This window comes from Melopsittacus undulatus, chromosome 3, assembly GCF_012275295.1.
Source record: "Melopsittacus undulatus isolate bMelUnd1 chromosome 3, bMelUnd1.mat.Z, whole genome shotgun sequence".
Taxonomy (NCBI): domain Eukaryota; kingdom Metazoa; phylum Chordata; class Aves; order Psittaciformes; family Psittaculidae; genus Melopsittacus; species Melopsittacus undulatus.
Genome location: NC_047529.1, coordinates 73270421 through 73292875, shown reverse-complemented (window position 1 = coordinate 73292875; position 22455 = coordinate 73270421). Strand labels below are relative to the sequence as shown.

Below are 22455 nucleotides of genomic sequence, written 5' to 3'. Positions count from 1 at the left end.
GACATGCACATGAGAATGAAAAACCCATGCAACATCATTCGTGTCTGTTGGGCTCTGCCTTCCTAATACAGAAATGAAAAATGTCATCTCTTTCCTCCAGTAAAAATAACTTTTGTCCTCATTGCAGCTAATGAGTTATAGGATAAATAAACTGTAACCAATCATGCTGAAATATGTTTGGCTACTTTTCTTGCCTTTTAAGTCATTGTGCATGAAGGACCACAGCAGAGGCTAAGACCCTTAATTACTATTGAACTGTAACCAGCAACCAAGGCATGCATCTATTTAAACACAGTGTCTTAACAACAAGGTCTGCCTAGATAGGCATGTCTTTGTGGCATGAGGATTGCAACAATAGCAATTTAAGATGCATCTTTTCATTCCAGAACATATAAAAGCAACTGAAAGACTATTTTTATATGATAGCTGGCCAAATCCCTATCCTAGTTATCCTACAGAACACCTGGAGTAAAGTTGCAGAAGCCAATTGAATTATTACAGGTTTACACGGGTATAAAAGTTATTGGAGTTTGCAGTAAGATGTTTACCAAGCATCACTGCAGCATGCACTCTTCTGTCATCAGCATCAGGCAACAGGAAACAACGTGAGTCCTGCAGCAAGTAATATTGGTAAGTGGGAATTCTGACTGGGTGATCTCATGCTATGCCATACTTCATGCTGTGAAGAAATTCTGCCCTGTGGCACTGAGAGCAGTCAGTAAAAAAAGCATTGGTTTCAAAGCGCAATCCACTGTACAGAGTTGTGTTCCTCATAGCAGATCCTTACTGGCTTTGTTTTACATTGTAAATGAGAAGGGGATTTTGACCCCTTCTTGTGAGATGCCACTGAACAGTGGCTTTTATACAAACCAGTACCAGCTGGGAACTGGACTAACTCACAATGTGCATTCATATGAGCTCATCTGAATCCTTTGACATAGAGCAATATAAGCAGAGAGTAAAACGCAAGTTTCTCCCCCCCTCAGTAATTCACCAGGGGAAATCTGACTTCCTGCCCAACACCACTGACATGTACTGGAGCTTAACCAGAAAAAAAGGGGAGGGGGAGGGGGGGAAAGAGAAAAAAACAACTCAATAATAAAAAGAATCGTTGCTGTCAGAGACTGAGGGTGGTGGGAGGGGTGAGAGGTTACATACGTATATTATTCACTTCAGTGGGGCTGGAGGAGGGGGCAGTCTGCATAGCATGCTGTAGGCTGTCTTTCAATATTAGACACAGGGTTTTTTTAGAAAATTAACATTAGGACAAACAGAAGTCATCATAAAACTCCCAGGCAAAATTACCTGTTTGTATTTTAGGTTTCTATTTGACAGACGTTAAATATGCTGGGTGTTTTTTAGTGCATGTACTGCTAGTGGCAGTCTTCTCCAAAACAACTATGGATGGTCAAGGAAAGATTAGTTAACGAAGTAGCAGCTCAAACGATCCACTTCCAAGCATTTTGTCTTTGTATGCAGCTAGGACAACCCTTCTGAACCAGGCAAAGGTTGATGCTATCAGTATTTATCACTGATGTGGGAGAAAGCGTCAGAACAGAAATGACAGAGCAAGTTTATGTTAGCTGATTGAATCTGCTCCCATCAGTGACAGATTTGCTGTACTCTGTGTTAAACATAGGCACCTGAGAAATGGAGCACTCTGACATAGAAGCACCCATGCTTCTAACTTTGGATTTTGAGGGGCCTTGGCAGTTTAATGTAAACTGAACTTGTACCTGTTCAGTGTTGTGGTTTTCTTTTTCAGTGCTGTACATATTACACTATAGTGTGATACTCAAGTATGCATGATAAATTATGCAGTTGCTGCTCCCCTGTGGCTCTCATCTGAACAAAACATGTACATACCACTATGCTGAGCCACTGATATTGCACAGATTCAACGCACAAGCTAATGTCATGCACTGTGGCCTTACGGGCCGAAGTGCATAAAGTAAGTTTTTGGAGATTTATATCTAAAACACTTATATCCAACATCTAGACCCTGCTGAGATCTTCACAGGTCCCCTCAAATACTGCCTGAAGTCCTTCAGCCCCTGTTTTAGTAAAATCCCCAGGTACTGATGATCTCTCTGATGAGTCTGTGTCTCCATTTCCATGCTACAGAGATGCTCGGGGGCCCTTTTGGTGCCAAAGCCTCAGCAGGACCCTCAAACAAAGCATTGCTCTGGGCATCTGAACTACCAGGTCTGGCCCTGCCAGACATCCCTTTCCATCTCATTGCCTCCTAAACACAGCTAGGGATGAGCCTGTTAAGATTCTTTTTCAGTAGATGGACCACCTACTTGACATAACAGTTTAGAAGCCCTTGCTATGCCTGCTCATATGAGCTTAGAGTCAAGTATTCCTTTCCCAAACAAAATTAACATGTAAGCACAGCCTTTACTGCACTATGAGGAATGCAAATGGTCAGTAAACCAATTGTTTCATATTAGTTTTGCCTTTCTGCTAAGAAAAGAATCCCTGTCTATGACAGATTTTGCCTTAGCAACAAGACTTCCAGAAGTGGTCACAAAATGGGAGAGTCCAAATAAAAGTTCTCTCTTTCAGAACAGGAAGGAAAGCATATATGAACTTGAAGAAGTGTCTGGGCAAAGAGCAGAAAGCATCAGAGGGTCAAAATCCCCTCGGGACACTAGGGAAATACCAGAGTAGTTAAATAAAAGAAGGCCCTACTAGCTTTAACATTCCCACACAAGTAAGTCAGAAGAGGGGCTGGGCACTCATTTACATGGGAGCTTCAGAATGAGACAAGCCCCATGTGACTTCAGGGTTATGAGTAATGGGCCCAGACATCAGTAGAGAAAAATCAGTGGGATCTGGGGCATTTTAGCTGAAATCCTTCCTCTTTGCAGAAGTTGCAGTTAACAGCAGCTGGAGATTATCAGCTTCCTGACACTGAAGGTGCTATGGTGGAGGCTCTGCCTTTTCAGCAAGCAGGGACTGATGGCTGCTGAGGCTGGATGCCATGAGTTGCTTCCACCTGCTGGTGATCCCTCCCAGTCTTTGCCCACTCTTTCAACACCAAGGTGTCTGCCTGGTGCAGAAGTTCAATGAATTGAATGGTCATGTGAGTTGCATGAGTTGTAAAGAAAGGGGAAGGAGGGCATGGATAAATGGAGACTCAGATTTTGAAAAAGAGGAATATGCTGTAGGGATGGGGCTGCCAGATCCACCAGGCTCTGCTCTGGGGGGAGTAGGCTGACTTGTAGGTTTTATGTTCCAAAAGGAGTGATACTTGCATTGAGAAGTTGGGCTAAATTGTAAGGAGAGCAGTGTGCATTAGGAAGATGGACAGGCATCCAGGAACACGAGCTACAGAGCCAAGTGAATTACAAGCACCAGCAAACCTATGGCAAAGGTACTCAGGAACTTAACATCTACATGGTTTCACTTGTGACAGCACTGAAGCATGTGATGAGGTGTGCTCCTAAGGGAAGGGATTAAAGGGTTAACCAGGATAGAAAGCAGGTAACCTAGAGAGGCCAGCCACTTAAGGGTCCTCTTTGCTGACTACACAGGGACCATCTGCAGCTCTGGCTCATTTTTATTCTTCATGTTACGGGCAACATGTAAAAGTCATCTTAGTGTACAGTATTGCCTATCTAGGCAGAGGTCTGAGACACTCGAGTGCCAGTACAGGCATACTCATGCCATACTGGAGAAGTGTTACAGTACAGAAATCCTCTGGATGTAAGGCTAGTTTATGCTGAGCTTGGGATGAGAAGGAAACACCACTGTCAACTACTTTGTCAAGTAGTATGCTTTTCAGGAGCTCCTGAGCAATCCAGATGCCACGACCAAAGGGCAAGGGGTCTCCTGGTGAGGGGAGGTGGTAGGGCTGGCTGGTGCCTTTGGGTTCACACACAAAGCTGGGCAGAGTTGGGGATTACCTGCTGCCACCACCACCTCCCAAGATGGCACTCAAGTACCATCAGTTGTGAATCCCTGGCATAACTGATGGAAGAATGAGGAAATTAAAGCCAAGTCAGCCTAGCTCAGCTTACCTTGAAGCTGGTCCTGCAACATCTTTACTCCCTCACACCCATCCTTTTGGGGACTGGCAATACTCTGTATCCACAGGAGCAACTCCCTGTGCACACTGACAACACCAAGAGCTCTTCCTGAGAGAGTGCTGACATAAGGTGAGAGTATGCAGAGATTCTCAGTAAGTTATCACCTCTTCAAAGTGCTTGGCTACATGATCCAAACAAGGGAGCCCTTGGTAACATGTTGAATGGTGGTCCTGGACAGAAATGCTTTCTTCAGGGGGTGTCCCATGCTCACCTGTGCTCTCTCTTATCAGTATAAAATCACCAAGTCAATCCTTCAATAATTTATTTCTTTACATCAGAGAATGTTTTTCAATTATACATTTACGCTTGTAACTTTCAACACAAGGGTAAATACACATAAAAAAAATCCTAGCTGTGCAAATTTCAAGTTGCATTGTTTCAAATAGTATAAATATTTTAATAAAACATGTTCACATTAAGTTTCACAAATATATGAACTTTAACAGAAATAAGTCATGAGTTTGGTTTTTTTTTGTCTTTTCAAAAATCTGTTTTTTATAAGTAGAAAAGGTTTCTAAATTTGAGAAGCAACTTAGAAGAGGTGTCACCTCCAAAATTATAGCAGCAAAATAGATGCTGAAAACTTTAAAGGCATGAAAGCAGAAGAGAGAAGCAGGCATTGGGCACAACAGTAACAGCAAGATCACAAAAGTACTGCAGATTGAACTCCAGGAGTAAAATCTCAAACCAAAAGCACTCTGCTATGGAGCTCCAATCTATTTGCATGATAACAGAATCACATCACAGATGACAGAATTGAGACAGAAATGGGTAAGAAGAGCAGCACACATATTCCCAACACTTACAATGCAAGAGGTGCTCTGGTTTCAGAACTGAAGCTGAAGGACTTTGGGGTTTTTTTTGTCTGTTGGAGGCAATTCTTTCTGTAAGAGCAGGGAACAGCAGGATCCAGTTTTCCCATCACATGCATATGCTCATGAAAGTTGCTTCTGTAATCACCTGTCTTTTCAGACGTCTTGGGACTTGGGAAAAGATCTAAATGCTGATTAGTTAAACTTGTTAAAGGAGCAGACCAATGCTGGTCTTGTATCTGGCTGTGCTTTACTGAGGGCTCTGCAAACACAGCACTGCTCACCATTAACACCCTGAACACCTGTGGGAGCTCCCACCTAGTAAGCTCTGTAAGAACACCAACATGCAACCCACAGCAAGTTTCTTCAGACATGAACTCCAAGTTGTATCAGCCCGTCCTGCAGGATCCCGCTCAGGAAAGACTTGCCTCTGACTGATGTATGCGAACACAAAGAGGTCCTGCACCTCTGACAGCAGCTGCAGCGCCTCACCCGGGAGCAGGGGAGGTATTAAGAAAGAGGCAGAACTGGGAAGTTCTCTGGATTCAAATGCTTCACACTTCCTCCTGGGAAGTCCAAGAATTAAATATGGCATTGTAGGAGCTTAGTCATGAAAGCTCTGTGCAGAAGGCAACTTGCTTTTCTCAGCAGTCCTTGTATGCAGTGTTTAGAGGAAGTAGACATTTATTCCCATCTTGGGAATAAACACGAACATGAGCACGCAGCTTATATTCCTCCCCTCCCTCCCACTCCCAGGACTGTTAAGTGTTCTGGACATAGCACCATTTCAATGAAGGAAGTAGCTGGTACTGCTTTCCTGTTCTTCACCAAGTCCTCCCCTCCACTAGCCATAGATCTGCTTGAACTGGTAGCACTCATTGCAGTAGCCATTGCACTTGGCATTGCCATAGTGATCACAGGCAGGGGCTCGGCAGCGCTGCTTTGGGGGCTCCTCTGCAGATGGGTTCCTGGCACTCCCTGATGGTGGAAGCAGACCGAGGCGCTTGCACTCCTGGCACAAGTCATTGTTCCTGCAGTCCAGGTTGTTTCTACATGAAGCCACAGCACCCTGTCTCTTCTGTTTACACAAAGCTGTTCGCTGCAGATCTCTGCGCTGCTCTGTTCTCTTGAAAAACATTAAAACACACTGTCAGTTGTTGTGCCAGCAGCACAAGTGGCTTTTCATTCATTTGCAACTCTGCTGCTGGTTTGTATAGGTAATCACTGGGGTTACATGCAGACACATGCTGCTTCTGAAAAGTGCTATACCAAAAGCCAAATTGGGCTTTACCAAAGAAAATCACAGATTCTGTCATTTCTTAGAAAAAAATCAATAATTGTTTTTATCTTTGGTAACTCTCAATTCTAAAAGGGCCAAACCAACCCAAATTTATAAAAGACAAAAAAATGTGGAACAAAAATTCTGTAATGTGCTCAATAAAAAAGGCAACATGAAGCGGACTAAAGCCCTCCATGCAGCTGCATAGATCTAGAGTAGTAATTAAATTCTGTCCCCAGTCCAACTGCTTCCACTGAAATTGCTGGGAAATCCCAGCTGAGGTAAAGCTGAGCATGGCCATGATAATCCTAAACTGAGAGCAGATTTTAGGAGTGCTGCTCAGCTGCAGCACACAAAAATCATGCCATACACTTGTTTCTCCATGATACTTAGGATGCAGTCAGTAGAGGATTTTCTAGTATGCATCCTGAATCGTTTGCACAAGAGAAAAACATGCAGTGCTAAGCAACAGGAAGATGGTGAGAAGTTCACACTTACTTCTGGCTGTCTCACCAGCTGTTCTTCTGTTCTCCTGGCTTCCTGAAATCGCTGGTTCTGGGCTTTAATGAAGCAGTTCTGGCAGTACCCCTCGAGCATCGTGCTGCCCAGGGTGTCACAGTCACGCCGCTGGCAGGACACAGTGTTACGGAAGGCGGCAGCAGAGGTCCCTGACTGACCCACTGGTGAGGACTTCCTCTGAGGTCTCCTCTGGTGGCATAGCAAAGCGCTGTCTGTAATACAAAGGTCAGGAGGAGTCTGAATGTGTTTCATAGATCTGATGAGCCAAGGCAGCTATGAAAATTTACCTAATTTAAAAATAAAAATAATCCAAAACATGCGACTATCCTGAGCCCCTCAGTTGATGAACTTTCCTACATGTTACATAAATAAGGGAGCTAATACAGCCAGATTTTCACATCAGAACCTGTTGAAACAACTGACTTGGGAAAAACTTGCCCTCAGTGGAAAAAACAGATCCCATTGAAGTCAAGAGGAATTTCACCTTTGGCTTCAGCATGTTATCTGTGACCTAGCTTGACATTCCCCTGCCTCCTCCATTTCAGGAGTAATGGTAATACAGTAGCACAGACCTTAATGGGAAAAAGTGCCTTATGCTTTTTGGTCTCATGAAGCAATCTTATATATTCCACAATCAGAAGGAAAAAATTCTCGTTGTGAACAACACTGGAAAATAAGCTATTGTAGGCTGGCATAGAGGTTCCCTAATTTGAAAGTGCAGCATTGTGAAAGATTTCCTACACGCAGCAGGGCAGCTGGACTACACGGTCTTTAAAGGTCCCTTCCAACCCAAACCATGTTATATTTCTGTGTTTCTGTTGGCACACTTGTCAGCAATGAGACGTATGAGATAAGCAATTATTCTCTCTTACATGTGCCTTTCACCTTCTATACCCAAAGGCTCTTTGCCTGTGTAACAGGGCAGTAGCATGAAAGACGAAGATTTCATGTTGTGATTTATTCCCAGGGTATTGTGTTTTTGAAGGTCTGCCTTTAAACACATACGTGCATGCATACGTATGATATCACCAAGGAAGATTTCAAGGTAGATTATCACAATGCACTTCTACGTTACTCCATAATACAAGAACATTATTTACAGTCAACTTTTACTTGCTCTGCTCATCCAGGTGACTTCAGTAGGGAAGCCAGAATGATGTATCTGTAACATCTAGAACAGATACAGATCTTCAAATTCATCCCAAGCTTTTCAAAAGCCTTGCTAACATAACTGGTTTTCAGTACCATCAATACAATAGCATTTTCCTCATTGACCCTTACAACTTGTCTAGCTGTGAAGAAAATTCACACCAAATCGTGACTGCAGTGGATGGTGGGGAGGGATCAAACCCCACCTCTGTCCTTGAGCTTGTTTTGCTTCCATGAAAGTTGACAGGAAGTTTTACAAGACATTTCACAATTTTCCACACTGTTACTGTGTGTCCTCTTATGAGATACTGTCAGCCAAAAAAGCACCTTCTCACACTGCTGCTTCTGCTCCACACCATTTCCATCACCCCCTGCCCTTTTAACACCCAGTGAATGCACAGCTTCATAGCTCAAGGAGGTCAATCTGCAGCTGAAGTGTGCTCATCCCATCTCCACTTACCATGGTTTTCCCTGTACTCAAAGAAACACAGCGTGCAAAAGCCCTCATTCTGCGATGTCCCAAAGAACTTGCAGCCGGGTTTCCTGCAGAGGTTGCCTCCCCTCTTCTCCTCAGGCGGCAGCACTGGTGGCAGGGGCTCCTCGCCAGGGCTGTTGGGAACCTGATGGCAGGGGTGCTGGAGGAGGCTTTGCAAGATCTGGGATGGGTCAGATGTGGATCTCTGGTGGCACGCGGGCAGGAAAGCAGGGCTGCCATTTGAGGAGTGCTCTGAAGACCTCTTGAAGCAAGTGCTGCATGTGCCATTGAAAGTCCTTTTGACCTTCTGATGGCACACCTTGCATGTGGCATAGTCTAAATGTGTCCGGTCATCCAAGTTGTTAGAAGGACCAAGCTGTCTGGAGTTGTAGCAGCGTTCGCAAAGCCCATTGTGTTGCACATTCAGTGTAAAGGGGCAGTCTGGTGTCCTGCATTTCATGGCTGTGGTCTCACTGTATAGGAAAAGGCTTGGAGCCGTTGGAGGTGCGGAGCGAGGCCCTGTTACAGGCCCTTCAGATGTCCATCCCCCAGGTTCAATAACATCCCCATGGGAGGAGCCTGACCCAGCTGCTATCAGTTTCTCAGGTGCTGTTGCGGAGGTCTGCTTTCTTCCTTTGTTTCCTTGCGACCTCCGCTCAAAGCACTCATGGCAGTAGGGCTGCGTGTTCACAGACATGTAGAAAGGGCAATTTGGTGTTTCACATTTCACCTGTAAGAGGGAGAGCTGCGAAAGAGACAGCTCCTGTCTGTTCCTGGAGCAGTTCTCTCTTCTTGTAGGTTCAGCATTCTCCTGCCACTTCTTGTATTCATGCTGCACCAGTTGAAAGTAATCTTCCACAAGGTTTATTTCTTTGGGTAGGTTGCCTTCATCTAACCTGACAGCCAGAAAAGGAAGGTTGCATCAGTGGTTGAAAAGGGCAGATGGTGGGGGTGGAGGCAAATGCAAGCAATGTGAGGAGGAAATGTAGATTTAATGCACATCCATATTACTCAGCTAGAAGATCCAGGATGTTAAAACTGTTGCTGTAAATGGAAATAATTTTAAAGGCAGGTGTTCAGTGACGTCAGATGGAGACTTTCACATCTACTAAAGTAGCCTGACATGATGCTAAATGGAAGTATTCTTTAAAGGATTTTCTAGGTGAGGGTTTTCCATCTGAGAGCTGTTTGTACAAAGAATATGGATAATCTCTCAGAAATGAAAAGTCTCCCAAATCCTGAATACCTCTGAAGACCAGTGCTCAGCTGAGCAGGGGTTAGAATGGAAGATCCTTCTCTTCACCAGCCCATGCTAAGCATAAGCCTTTCCTACAGTGGGTTCAGTGTTTTGTGAATAAGCTTATCATGAAATCTACTCCTAGTTTTGTCCTGTTTGGTCTGTATCTACCAATACAATTCTTTACGCAAACTACAGGGCTTCAGTGTGGTGTGTGTAACGCTAGCATCCATCACATCTACTCTGCCCCCAACAGCAGGGGAAAATCCCACACCAGAGCCTCACCATGCCACATCTGGTAGGATTGAGGTGTGTTCTGGAACATTACCAGTAATGGTAACATCTGTGCAGTGGGCCTAGGGAGGCTCAATTCCTACTCTTCATGTATGCGTATAACCTTTGGACAGAAGGACTTCAAATTTCAAGGTTCCTAAACTAAAACTACCCAACAGCATAACGATACCTTCCTGTGTTGTAACAGAAGCAAAGACAGAGGATACAGGGAGTCACTTTCCCCCCTACTCTGGGAAAGGGGCTAGATAGACACTGCTATCAGCACCCCATAAATGCAAGAAGACGATGGGTGCCACCAGCTGCCCCTTGCACGTTTCTGATGCTTAACTGTCAGGGGAATGAGCACAGATGCCAGTTCCTCCACCAGCCACAACTTCCTGCCTACAACACTGCAACAGCCCAGGGCATCGAGGCATCTGTGCTAAGAACATACCACTAAGTACGTTCCCTAGGGCAGCCAAAATTACACCAACTGCCTTTTATGCAACATGCCCTTACAGAAAGCGCAGGAGTTGAGTTTAACTAGTTCCTGATGTAATTACTTTTCAGCCACCCTTTAAAGTCAGTGGAAGTAATGCATTGGGTTTACTCTTCCAAATTACCAGTTTCAATCTGCTAAGTCTGAAGACATTTTTGACTTTAAATCTGAAACTGGTCTGAGCTCATACAACTATAAAGCATGTCAACAGTAATGTAAATATTTAATATTTCAGAGGGTAAACACAGGAACTACTGTGGAAGGAAGGAAAGACTGAAGGAACACACCAGACCGTCCAGCTTCTCCCATCTCTGTAAACAAGATGGCTTTGAGGAAACAGGAATGACACTCACTTTGCAGCATTAATTAGATGAGTTGTTCCATGATCCCAGCCTTGCACCGGAATTTCTATCACCATCAAATAGTCTTTCAGCAGCTGCTCTTTCTCCCTCTCTTCTGTGTCTGTCAGAAAGTGCACATGCAAATCCTCAAATCTGCCTTTTTCACTGGTGACCAGAGGGACAGCCCGGATTTCTGTGGGGAATCAAGACGGATTAGCGATATATATGCATATTTTACCAGGCAGGAGTAACCACAAGTTGCAAAACATGGAGATGTCACCACTGCTGGTGAATTTTGAAGACAGAGGAGAATGGCTGGCCAGACCACTCCGTTTCTAAACAGTGCCACTGGGGGAGGACACAGACACATCTGGACCACAAACTTAGCCCCATCCCATGGAGTTTTTATGTTTCTCCCCTTAGCAATTTTCTTCTCAGTGTGGGCAGCATTGTAGATCTTGGTTTGTTATGCTTTCCCATGGGAAGATGCTTAACCTGAACCTGTAGAACTGCTATCCATTCAGAATTGCATTAAAAACGACAAAGCATATATTTCATGATCATTGCCAGACAGCAATACGCTGCTGCTAGACCGTTTCCTTCAAAGCTTTTTCTCTTATGACGAGGTGTGGAAAGGAGACCAGAACACAAGGAAGCAGAGGCCAGAACACAAGGAAGCAGAGGCCACCCTTTGACTGATTCCAGCCTGCAAGCAGGTGAGTTGCACTCTACTTTCAGATAGCATTTTGAGAGCAACCTTTAGTTCTCACTTAGTTTCAGGTTTACAGACAAAGCTGGTTTTGGTCACATGTCAAGAACATATTCCAAAGGAATCTTTTACATTTACTTTAACTTTAAGAATGTAAATATAAACCAGATTATACTTTAAATGCTTTATCACCATGTTGATATTGAAGAAGCTACATAAATACCAAAGAAGGTACTTGAAAAATACCTGGTCCGCTGTCCTTCAGAGTCACTAGTGGTGTAAAATGCATGTTGTCATAGCCGAGCACAATTGGGTACCTGTAGCATTCTTCAGCTGGCCAAAGGAGAGGCAAGTAAATACCCCCAACGTTCAGAGGAGCAAAACTGGAGCCTGACTCTAAACTTCTTACCACTTTATCTGCATAAGGGAGAAAAGGAAAACACAAATAAACACAAATGAGTATGTGCTACAGGCAAGAAAAAACATACTCTGGCTGGTTTAGAACAATTACTGAAAACACCCTGTTCTGAAATGCATTTGACGGAAAGCAGCCATTAGCGAAGTAAGATTACCAACATAGCACAGAGTAACACGGTGAGATGACTGGCTGGGCAACTCACCTGCAAGGACAATGACTGGCCTTCTGAGGATGTTAGCAAGGATGAAGATGTGTATTTCTTCCAGTGCATTATATGGAAGCCTGTTTCGAGCCCCAGACGTTTCTGGGGAGGTCATTTCAATGAGGTATTCCCACTCCTCCTCCCAGTTCTGGGGAAAGAAACATCCCTCAGTAACAGGTCAAAGACATAGAGGTCAGGAACCAGCTGCAGCTCTGCAGTACTCAAAATAATCACATTTTCCTATTTACTCCACAGGAAGACTATTTCTACTCTCCACTAACAGCAGAATCCATGAAGCCAAAAAGTGAACTAAATCAATAAGGCAATGCTGACAAGCATCAGAAAACAGCAGCATTCCCTCAGGCCGCCTTACCCGGGTGTCATAGTGGAGTCCTGTTTCTACAAACTCCTGGGATTTAATAGCCTCCCGCTGCCAGCGGAGCTTGAAGTTCCGTGTATCAATCTCCTTCAGTGCACTAAACAATGTTTTTCTTAAGACAAGGTCAATATCTTCAATACCCCACATGTACTGTGACGCAGCATGCATGAGGCAATTGCCATCACCTGCAAAAAAAAAGAAAGAGTACATTATTTTTAAATGGTTGCTCAAGTAAAACCCCACAAACACTCAGGATATGGAATTATGCTGTGCAAATGCATATTCCCTATGTACCTCTCCCTAAGTCTCAGACGGAATGGTTTTAATAAGGAGACCACAGCTATGAGCTCGTTGCTCAGAGACAGAAGGGAAGAAAGTCTCCTCTCTACTGGTTTTGTCCCTTCACTAGTCAGCGTTGTCATTCAATAATGCCCTTTATTAACTTTGACTGGTGTCACAAACTAAATTTTGGGGTCAACTGCAAATGTGAAACATAGTTGAGATAGGTTTTGAATGCAACAAAATCATCTTAAAACTACAAAAGAACACGTAACTCTCCCTCATCAGTGTCGACACAAATATACACATGATGGCATGTGGTAGAGATAATAAAAACCACTAAGAAAATACTGTAGTAGCACCAAGTCTCATGTCCCCTGGCAAGCACTGCATTGAAAGGATTGGCACTTGGCCTTGCTTGATAGAGGAATTGCAATAAAAACCAAGATAGAAAGAGTAAGTGGTTTATGTAAAGCAACCATAGGAACACCTCTTGCCTTCCTCTCAGAACTGATAGTATGCTGTGCTGTTAAATATTTCATTTAGAGGGTTGTTCTTTAAAACACAAAATTAAAACTAAATGAAAAACAATGATTTGATTTTCATTTAGACACCTTCCTTGCACTGAAAAAGTCCTCTTTACAGGTAGGAAGGAAAGTGATGTTCTGCAATTTCAGAGGGGGTAAAACTGAGACTCAGAGGAGTCAACTGACTTAATTAAAAGGTGTGACAAAATATGTCTGTGGCTGGGTTTCAAGTCCTATCTCTAGCAATCTTCTTCAAAAGGGGATGCCTGCCCTGAAAGGGAGCCATCAAGAATCATTATTGTCATATCCTTAGATAGAAAACCAGGTCCAGTGATTACTACAGTGGTAAACAGACTGACCCAGTGCTAAAAAGCCACAGCAATTTCCTTGGAATAGGGGACATGACCGTGGTAAAGCTATTAGGTTTTTTTCATATGGAAAAAGCTCAACACTTCATGAATTGTTACAGACTCAGTGCACATCAGGTTCCTGCAACTGCGTTCTGGTTTCTGAATACTGTCCTGCTAAGTTTACTTCAAGTCCACAGGCCACTTACTGGAGCTCAAAAATCAGGGAAACATGTAAGACAGAAATCTGACTGGGTTTCCTTCTGACCGAGAAAGCTGACATACTAATCCCATTAAAATTTCCCTTTGCAAAATCTAGAGTAAAGATAAGATTAAGTACTTGCTCTCTCCCCGAGAGCTCACTTTCAATTCTTTATTGAGACGTGCTGCCCAAAATTCCTTACACAGCACTTGGAATTCCCCTGCACTGTTTGACTAGCAATTGAGTAACAGTTGTACTTTTTGTTCTGCGGTGTGCCGGGCTGAGCAGCGGAGCCTCCCTCGGACTTTCCCAGGGGGTGTGGCAGGGTGAGCCGGAATGAATGCCAATTCGTTATACAAGCGAAATCTCTGCACCCAAGAGCGGCTGGAATTTTTAAATTAAAAAGAAAAAGCGGCCAGCAGCCAACAAGAAACAGTTTCAATTTCTGTATTCCTACTGCTTTCCATCTATCCTCCACTCACAGGTCTGCCAAGAAATGCGTGGGGATTCAAAAGGGCAGGTTTTTTATTAAAAAATCCCAACCACTCCACAAACTCATATATAGATCAGGTAAAATATACACTGAAAGATCCTATAGGAGATACTTTCTCTGTTTTCAACAATTACAACCTTCATCCAAAAAAACCCCAGGATTTTCTGAAGAAAGACCACCACTGACTGAAAGAACTAATATATTCCTCCCACTTCTATAGGTCAAGCAGCTAAATGCTTTAATAAAATACTCTTCATGCCAAATAAAACACCAACATGCTATTTTCTGGGATAATACATGGCTTCTCTGGGCTTCTGTCCGTTCTTTCAGGGATCCTCTCCCTCAGTCTGATCTACATTCCCTCTTGTGCCAAGGTCTCTCACTACAACTACTTTGCATAAACCGCAGGTTCACAAAGCCACTCCTGTTACTAGTGCCCTTGATGATCCTAAAGCACTGAGCTGAAGCTGATTGAGCAGCCAAGTGCACAGGGTACAGGGGGGCCACAAACCGAGTCCTTGCTTTGCCTTCCCTCAACTTGCTCTAATATTTCAGCATCTTGTATATTGGTATGCTGGCTCACGGATGAGATCCAAGTCCACAATGTTCTCATGTGTAACACTGGCTGACAGTCATAAGACAAGGCAAGAAGTCACAGTTATTGAGTATAAGGTTGTCAGCAACAAGGGGTTAACCCCTGCAGGGCTCATATTGACAGGAGATGGGGGATTCCCAAATTGCTGCTATTCACCCACACCTTGTCCATTTTCCTAGTAAATCTGTTAGAGTGCATTTCTTGGGGCAAAGTTTTGAAGATGCAATGCTTCAAGCAATGTTACCTTCCTAGAACCTGTAGAGTGCTGCCTATCCCATCTGCCACTCCAGCCCTTCTGGAAGTCCAAGATCACATGATATCCATGCACAGCCTAATTACAGTTATGAGAATTTTATGCCAGTGCAGAGGCAGCCCACAAAAGCTCACCATAAGGACGATGCCTCTATCACAGTTACAGAGACACACATTAGGATCAGGCTCTTCTAGGTCAGGGCAGAAACATTTGCACAGCAGTTCTATTCTTACGGCTTTTGCACAACACGGCTGTGTACAATCAGACTGAGAAACATGGTAGAACTTGGGATGGAAAGAATGTGGACTAGAAGATAAGGGTAATGAGTATATAAGCAGATAAGAAAAGAAGCATCCACAGAACATAACAGAAGGACTTCAACAAGGCTGCAGGTCCACCACACCCAGTGTTTCCATAGCCACTGTGATCTGCTCTTTGAGCAAAGAGTATGTATTTTCCATATTCCTGGAATCCTCACTGTCCCAGTCTACCTCCCCAGTTTAGGACAATCTGTGCTGTAGGGAATCCTGAGTCTGAGTTTTCAGGTATGTGACCATAAGTCATAGCTATTACTGAATCTTTCCTCCACTGAATATGAAATACCCAGCAAACCTTACAGTCATGTGCAAAAGTTTCCTGATGAAGACTGTGGACACATGTAATGCATTCAGGCAGTCTTTGAGCTGCTGCTGTACCTTTTAATTTACAGCGTTTGATGCAATACACACAATTTAACCCAAAAGCCAAGTCCTCAAACCAGCACTTACCCTTGAAAGGGCACTGCAACTTGGTGTTACACAAAAATGGCTATAAATCAAACACACAGTAGTTACTGGTGAGTGCTGAGGGAATGCAAGAGCTGGCAAACCCTGACAGGTAGCTGAGGATGAGGGAGCCAGCAGGGTACAGGTTGCTGACTCCAGGGCCAGTGAGGACAGGCTCCCAGAGGCTCCACGTCCAGGACACTCCTGCCTGCACCACCATTAAAACTGGATCGGCAAGTGAACCCTGCCTGACAGCTACAAAGGCAGGGCTTATGGCAGGACATTCATTCTGCTACATATACACGTAGGAATGCATCCCCGCCATTCAAAGCAGCTGAAGGCTCCTCTTGTCTGGCATTAAAGGCTGCTCAGCACTTCTGATGAGGCAACTGACATACCACAGGGTCAGATTCAAGTTTCCTGCCTGGTATTTTACTCTGATATGCCATGGGTTACAGATATTAAGAAAACATCTGTGAGATTTTCAGGCTATTCATAACCCTGTGGTATGGGCAGGGGTCCGCTACAGCCTCAGGACACTACATCATGTGGAAAGAATTTTAGTTTACAGAACTAAGATTAAAAGGCATCACTTCTTTAAAGCTGTGTGCTTCTGTTTCAGTAACATGAACTCAGATGCTATTAATAAAAGTGCTACATTCATATCAGCCATTTCAATGCAAGTGAAAATATGTGCTCACAACTTACCATTAGTCTTCAAAGGGACAAGTCTCCGAACTTCCATGCACCAGTTGAGCTTCCTTTGGCGCTCCAACGAAGTCTGGGTGGCCTGATCAGTCAGGGCCTTCTGAAGTGTTTCCCGAAATTGAGGACAAAACTGGCACATTCTGAACATTTCTATGGTGTATCTGTGCATAGTCCTGAAGTGGTGAATTATTCCATTGGGGGGTTTGACCAGATCTTCAGGAGTCCTCTCTCTAATCTTCATGGCTTTCAGCATATTGCTCTGATACAAAGCTTGAGGAAGGATGTGTTGGCCAGCCATATTTCTAGAAGACATCTGAAATGAAAAAGAATCCTTTTATTGACATGTTAGTGTCCTTGCACAACGGTGCTATCACTTCTGCAGAGACTGTGAAGGCAGTTTCAGGGGCTGGATTCTGGCTGCAGTTTAGGCTGCAGCCTAAAATGAGCACAGAATAGATGAAGTCCAACTGAGCCTCATATAAATGATGTTTTTTAAAGCTCATACCTGTTAACCTTTCTGTATTGCTTAGGTATAGACACTGACTTTCCATTATTTTCTGCTATCATTTACTGAGATATTAAAGACAATTTATCCATAAGTAAGGAAATAGCAGCATCGTTTAAAAAAAAAAAAAAGGCATTTAAATCAAAGTAAGGATAAAAGAAGGCAAGATCAAGGGAAGGGAAAATTATCCTGGAAACTTAACTAATTGATAATTGCACAGTGTAATCCCATATGAACTCGCCGAACTTCCAGCATGTTTCAAGCTCTCATTTCGATGACATGCCAAAAAACCCAGCAGATAATGACCATTTCACATTTCCACAGCCCATACACTCTGAGAAGGGATGCTTGGTTCAGTCCAAAAAGAGCCCCAAGAATTACATGCCATGCAAGCATCTGCCCCATACTTACAGTGGCTGAAGATAGCAAATTTGTTGCAGAGATAGTACTCAAGGACAGGCTTATGTTACTCTTCTTGAGCCTTCTTATATTTTGTGAGCATTAGGGCTACTGCCCAGAAATGCTCGTGCTGCATGTAGGGGCGCAGGCTGCAGTGCTGGTATTACTCAGAGGTAAGTCAACATAGCTGAAAAAGCATTTCCATTTGGCTCAAAACCCCCAATATTTTTCCACAGTGGGACACGTAATGTTTGCTGTCCTGCATCCCTTTCTTCAGTACCTCTGGCCTCATGGTCTATAGCAGGAAGAACAAAAACCCCCATAACCTCAAACTATCTGCATCTCTGAAATACTTATGCACGGCACACTAACTTTGTGGCTAGCTAGAGCCAAACGTAGGGACCACATCCCTCAAAACTCCTGTGCACTACAGTACCACCACCATCAACCTATTTTTACATGGAGAGGTTCCCAATGCTGTCTTTCTGTTTAAAAAGAAAGCAAAATTTCTATTAAGACAAATAAAGGTAGTCATGCCTAACGTGTTTAGAACACAGCTGCCTACAGGAGGAGAACACACCACTGTGGTTATGAATCTAGGGACAAATATCAAGGCATAAATATCTATCAAGGGCTGATACACCTTTCCAAGTACAGGTAGACAAGAAGCAACTGAAAATTGGTTTATGCAGCTATTAGGAAACTTTCTCATGGAGATGCGAGTCTGGAGGACCAGGAAGAGGATGAAGGTCTACAGCCTGATGGACTGACCAGGAAGACACTCACAGGTCTGCAGAGGCAGGAGACCCCTCTTGCACAAAAAGACTTAGTGCACCCTTCCCACAGGGAGCCAGCTGCTCTCTCCTCTTCACCAAGACACTTCCACTGGTAATCTCCACCTCCAACCACACAGCCAGAGCACTGGAAAGGACCCTGCCAGGGTACGATGGGGGCCTTGAACACCTGCTGCCAAAAGCTGCCCTCTATAACCTCTCCAAGTACCAGCTGATGGAGAGGTTCAGTGGATGTCCTGTCAAGCCCTAAAAAGAAGCAGGTGAAAGACAAGATGCTGCAAAGTCCTCTCCGCTCAGTCAGAGCAGTTGCATTCACACAGCGCCTCCTCTGATCTTGTAAGAGCACTAGGGACAGGGTTCAGAGCCGGCACTTCTTGCAATACAATCTTGCAAAATGTTTTCTTTAGCTAAAAAATATGGCATATTCTTATCATTCCTCCACCAACATATAGCCATAAAATGGAAATAAGATATTTTCTCATCAACTCCCCCTACCAATATGGTTTTACACGTGCTATTTTGTAATCCCATATTTAAATGTATGGATCATTAAAAAAAATAAACATAAACAAGCCTTTATTAATCTTTGTTTAATAACCATAGCTATACTTTGCTCTGAGATGACTGAATTCTTACTGATGTAAGTAGAGTCATTGAGTCAATGGGTTTTTCTTACATGAATAAAGACTAATCACATGATTAAGCACTACCAGCAAGGACCCTTGAAATGGTTATTTCCAGCTTTATGTAACAAAGAGTACTGAGTTTAGAGAAGCGTCTGCTGAAACTATGTTATTCAATATTCTACTCTGCAGGCATATTTTCCCTTCCACACATGGAAATCACTGTCTGTGCTATTTATGGTTATTAGATGTCAATCAAGGCAACAGCTGAACAACCCTATTTTTCAAAAACAATGTGATGAAACAAGTAGAACTTACCAGCCACCTAAGGTAGGATTTTAAGGTCAGAAAACACAGCTACAATTAGATTAGTTTATACTGCACTGTGCTTTACTAGACACTATTCTATTTTAACCTTTTGACATGTACTACGAGTTCCCAGAACAGCTGTAAACAATGATTCAACAGCGATCTGAGGCTGCATCTTTCCTGAACATATAGTACCGGGGATGCTAGGGAAACCTGCACGCTGTGCGGAGATGTTCCGCTGGTTTCACAGAGTTATACCAATTCCGGGCCCTCCGAAAAGCAGCAATAACAACCCCCCCGAGTTAGGGGACTGAAGACACACACCCGCGGCGCCCGCCCCAGCCAGCAGGAGGCGCCGCACGCCCGCAGGCGGACAACGCGACCCCTGAGGACCCACCTGGTCCCCTCGCAGTCGGGCGGCAAGCCGGAGGAGAAGCCGCCCCGCCGCCTTCCCTCCCTCCCTCCCTCCTTCCTTACGCCCAAGCGGTGCTCACCCCTCCGCCGACGGGCTCCTCCTCCGGTCGGTAACTCCTGCTTCAGCAACGGGGCTGGGACGGTGGGGAGAAGTTGTATTCGGCAGCCATCAAGCCCCGAACCGAGCCAAGGCTCTCCTTTCCTTCGCCGCACTCTCCGCGCCGGAGCTGTTGCTGTTGTTGCTGTTACCGCCGCGGAATGAGGGGCTGAGCCTAGCCTCTTGGGGTTTTTTCCCCCCCTTTCTGTTTCAGCGCCCTGGCGAGGAAGAAGAAAACACACAACAACAAAAAGCCCCACCGGGGATTTCCACCGGCAGCGCCGGGGACTTTCCGACATGTGACAACCGCCGCCGGCACGCACGGCCGCCGCCGTTAGGGGGCACCGCCGCATTCCAGGCCCGGCCCAGCTGCCTGTAGGCCGCTCTGGCTCACCGGCGGGATTTTCGGAGCCATTTGTCATTTGGTCCTTCCTTATTCCGCACCCCACCGCACTGGGGAGGGGGGGATCCGTCTCGTCCCACGGGCCTCGCTCCAGTGCTTGGTGCGGGTGTAGTGGCTGGGGCCGGAGCAGCGTCCCGGTGTGAGGTATCGTCCTGTCGCCAGCGTGGTGGTGAAAGTCCCTTGGGCTGCGGGAAGTTGTGCGGGGGAAGCGGCAGCTGCAGCTTGTTGTGCCGTGTCCAGAGCGCGGGGCAGCTCTCTTGTACCCCGGTGTACCCACACCCCTTCTGCAGCAGCAGCAGCAGCGGAGGAGACGCTGATTTCCAGGAGCTATTACCTCGTCCTTGTCCACACGGGCATGCGTTGCACAGGGCCCGCTGGTCTCTGTGCGCATGCAGAGGCTGGTGTTAGGAGTGCAGGTGCTGGGTGTAAGTGGCCGCACCTCTGCAGGTATCATCCCAACAGGATGGAAAGGCAGCCCTGCCTATTAGAAGCCATTGTTTTCCCTGACTGTTTTTGAACCCAAGCAAGTTGTAGTTTTCTCCATTTAGTTTGTATTTGCTCGCAGGTTTAGTTTGTATTGCAAGTAACCACAAGTGGCTTCATTTCTCTAGTTAGAGGTTAGACTGATACATAATCCTCTGACTCCATATGCTGGCATTTTAAGGCAGGAGATATGCCTTAATCTAGCCCTGCTCAAAGTAAGGTTGTTGCAGGAAAGAGGTAGAACTTCTGCCTGAAGTTACCATATAAGGAAGATCTTAGTGCACAGGTGTGTTTGTAAACTCTTGGACATGCCTAGCAGTTTGTAGGAATCGTGACAATTATTGTAACCAATTCACACCTTTAAACAACATTCTAAAATCTGTGCAGTGGAAAAACATGTTGAATAAAAACCAATACTTAAGGCCTGTAACTATGACTTATGGAGAAGATTTCTGCTGGAAAGAGGGGAGTTGTTTGCTCACCAGCCTTGCAACATGAAGGCACTCAGAAATTAAATACAATGCAACAGGTTTCTTGCAGCCTTAAAGGACTTTATCCTTAGAGAGACTGAGCTCCTTGAGCTCTCTTGAGCACCCGCAGCTCTGACTTGATGAGAAGCCAGGGTAGCGCCACACTTTGCAATTAGGTCTTGAATCCTTCAGAGAGCAGGTGGATTTTGGAAGAGTTCAGCCTTGGGCTCCGTCTTGGGCTCTCAGCTCCAGCAGCAGGCTCAGCTCCTGTGCTTGTGCTACATGGTGTGGTTATATGGCAGATGCTCTTTCCCAGTGTTTGTAGGCCCGTGGCTGGCTCTGTGAAGCCTGCCATCCTTCTCTGCCTTTGTTCAAAAAGAAGTCAGGGATATGGCTGGAAAAAGAATAATCCCTTCAATTTTTCTGTGGGCATTTTTAAGGTTTTTAGTACAGCTCTTCTCCCCTTCCCCCATGTCCCCCCTGCCTCCCTTCCCCCCTTTTTTTTCCCCCCACCTGGGCTCTCTGCTGCCTTGGAAGTACTAGTTTGATAGGAAGGCTCCACACTTAAAGGCTGAGGGATGGCTGGGATCCAGGGGGCTGGATTCCTGAGGAACTGGGCTGGGTAATTTCTTGCATAGCCAAGGCAGCTATGAGTGTGTGGTGTGGTGTAATTTACCCAGAGTATGTTTCCTTCAGCATCTTCCTGTTCCCTGCTCCTGGATAATTTCCCTGTCACCTCCTGTGGGCTGAAACACTGGGTTACTGATTAGGAGAAAGCTATATACATGTGTTTGGTTTTATCCAAAGCATTTCACTTGTGTTATGAAGCCTGGCCCCTCAGAGAGTTTTACAAAGAACGTTTAAAGTTATAGAGAATTTCACTGTGGAGTGGGAATGAGGAGCTAAAATAGGAAGTAGGGAAAGACAAGCTGACTTATACCCTGCTTTGTACATGAAACTGCAGAAAATAGGTTAGCAAGTGGTCCTAACCCCTTCTGGTTTTCAATTACTAGAAAGAAGAAAGGAAAATAAACGTAAGGAGACCAATGTTTCTGCAGGTATTAGCTATGAGCCTATGAGGGAGATGCTGAGTCCCAGGAAAACCTGAAAAGGCAACAGCTTATTTTTATGTTTCTAAACAGTAAGCACATCTGATTATTCATAATTGCTATTTACACCTTGATAAACTGAAAGTTGATTGCACGTAGCATGGCTAAAGCTGATGTTTATCATACACATTTGAGCAGGATGGCAGGAATTCATTTGATCTGAGTTTTAACAGCACAAAATGAAGTTTTGTCTTGTCAAAGAACTGGATCTCCTAGGCAATGTAGGAATACATTAAAAACATCATCAACATCAATAATTATAGAACACATGAACACACATTCCTCTTTTCTGATT

General features: G+C 44.7%; 2 protein-coding genes across 2 annotated transcripts; both read right to left on the bottom strand.

Moving 5' to 3' along the window:
• Positions 1–4949: 4949 nt before the first annotated feature.
• On the bottom strand, positions 4950–20016 carry TNFAIP3 (TNF alpha induced protein 3). The gene is made up of 9 exons (XM_031054027.2): positions 19679–20016; positions 16555–16867; positions 12381–12571; positions 12008–12155; positions 11634–11804; positions 10691–10871; positions 8314–9224; positions 6684–6916; positions 4950–6032 (listed from the first exon to the last, which is right to left on the bottom strand). Exons 2-9 carry the CDS (start codon positions 16865–16867, stop codon positions 5751–5753), a joined length of 2430 nt encoding a protein of 809 aa, XP_030909887.2. The 5' UTR covers positions 19679–20016; the 3' UTR covers positions 4950–5750.
• Positions 19437–21582, bottom strand: LOC117435930 (uncharacterized). The gene is made up of 2 exons (XM_034060758.1): positions 21565–21582; positions 19437–21445 (listed from the first exon to the last, which is right to left on the bottom strand). Exon 2 carries the CDS (start codon positions 20550–20552, stop codon positions 19437–19439), a length of 1116 nt encoding a protein of 371 aa, XP_033916649.1. The 5' UTR covers positions 20553–21445; positions 21565–21582.
• Positions 21583–22455: the final 873 nt, after the last annotated feature.

Excerpts from the sequence above, each read along its gene's own strand:
- LOC117435930 (XM_034060758.1), bottom strand. The coding sequence starts at position 20,552 with ATGATACCTGCAGAGGTGCGGCCACTTACACCCAGCACCTGCACTCCT.
- TNFAIP3 (XM_031054027.2), bottom strand. The coding sequence starts at position 16,867 with ATGTCTTCTAGAAATATGGCTGGCCAACACATCCTTCCTCAAGCTTTG. Across the intron at positions 9,225-10,690 it reads CATCTAATTAATGCTGCAAA|GTTAGATGAAGGCAACCTAC; the intron begins GTGAGTGTCATT and ends TCTGGCTGTCAG. Across the intron at positions 6,917-8,313 it reads TGAGTACAGGGAAAACCATG|ACAGCGCTTTGCTATGCCAC; the intron begins GTAAGTGGAGAT and ends TTTGTATTACAG.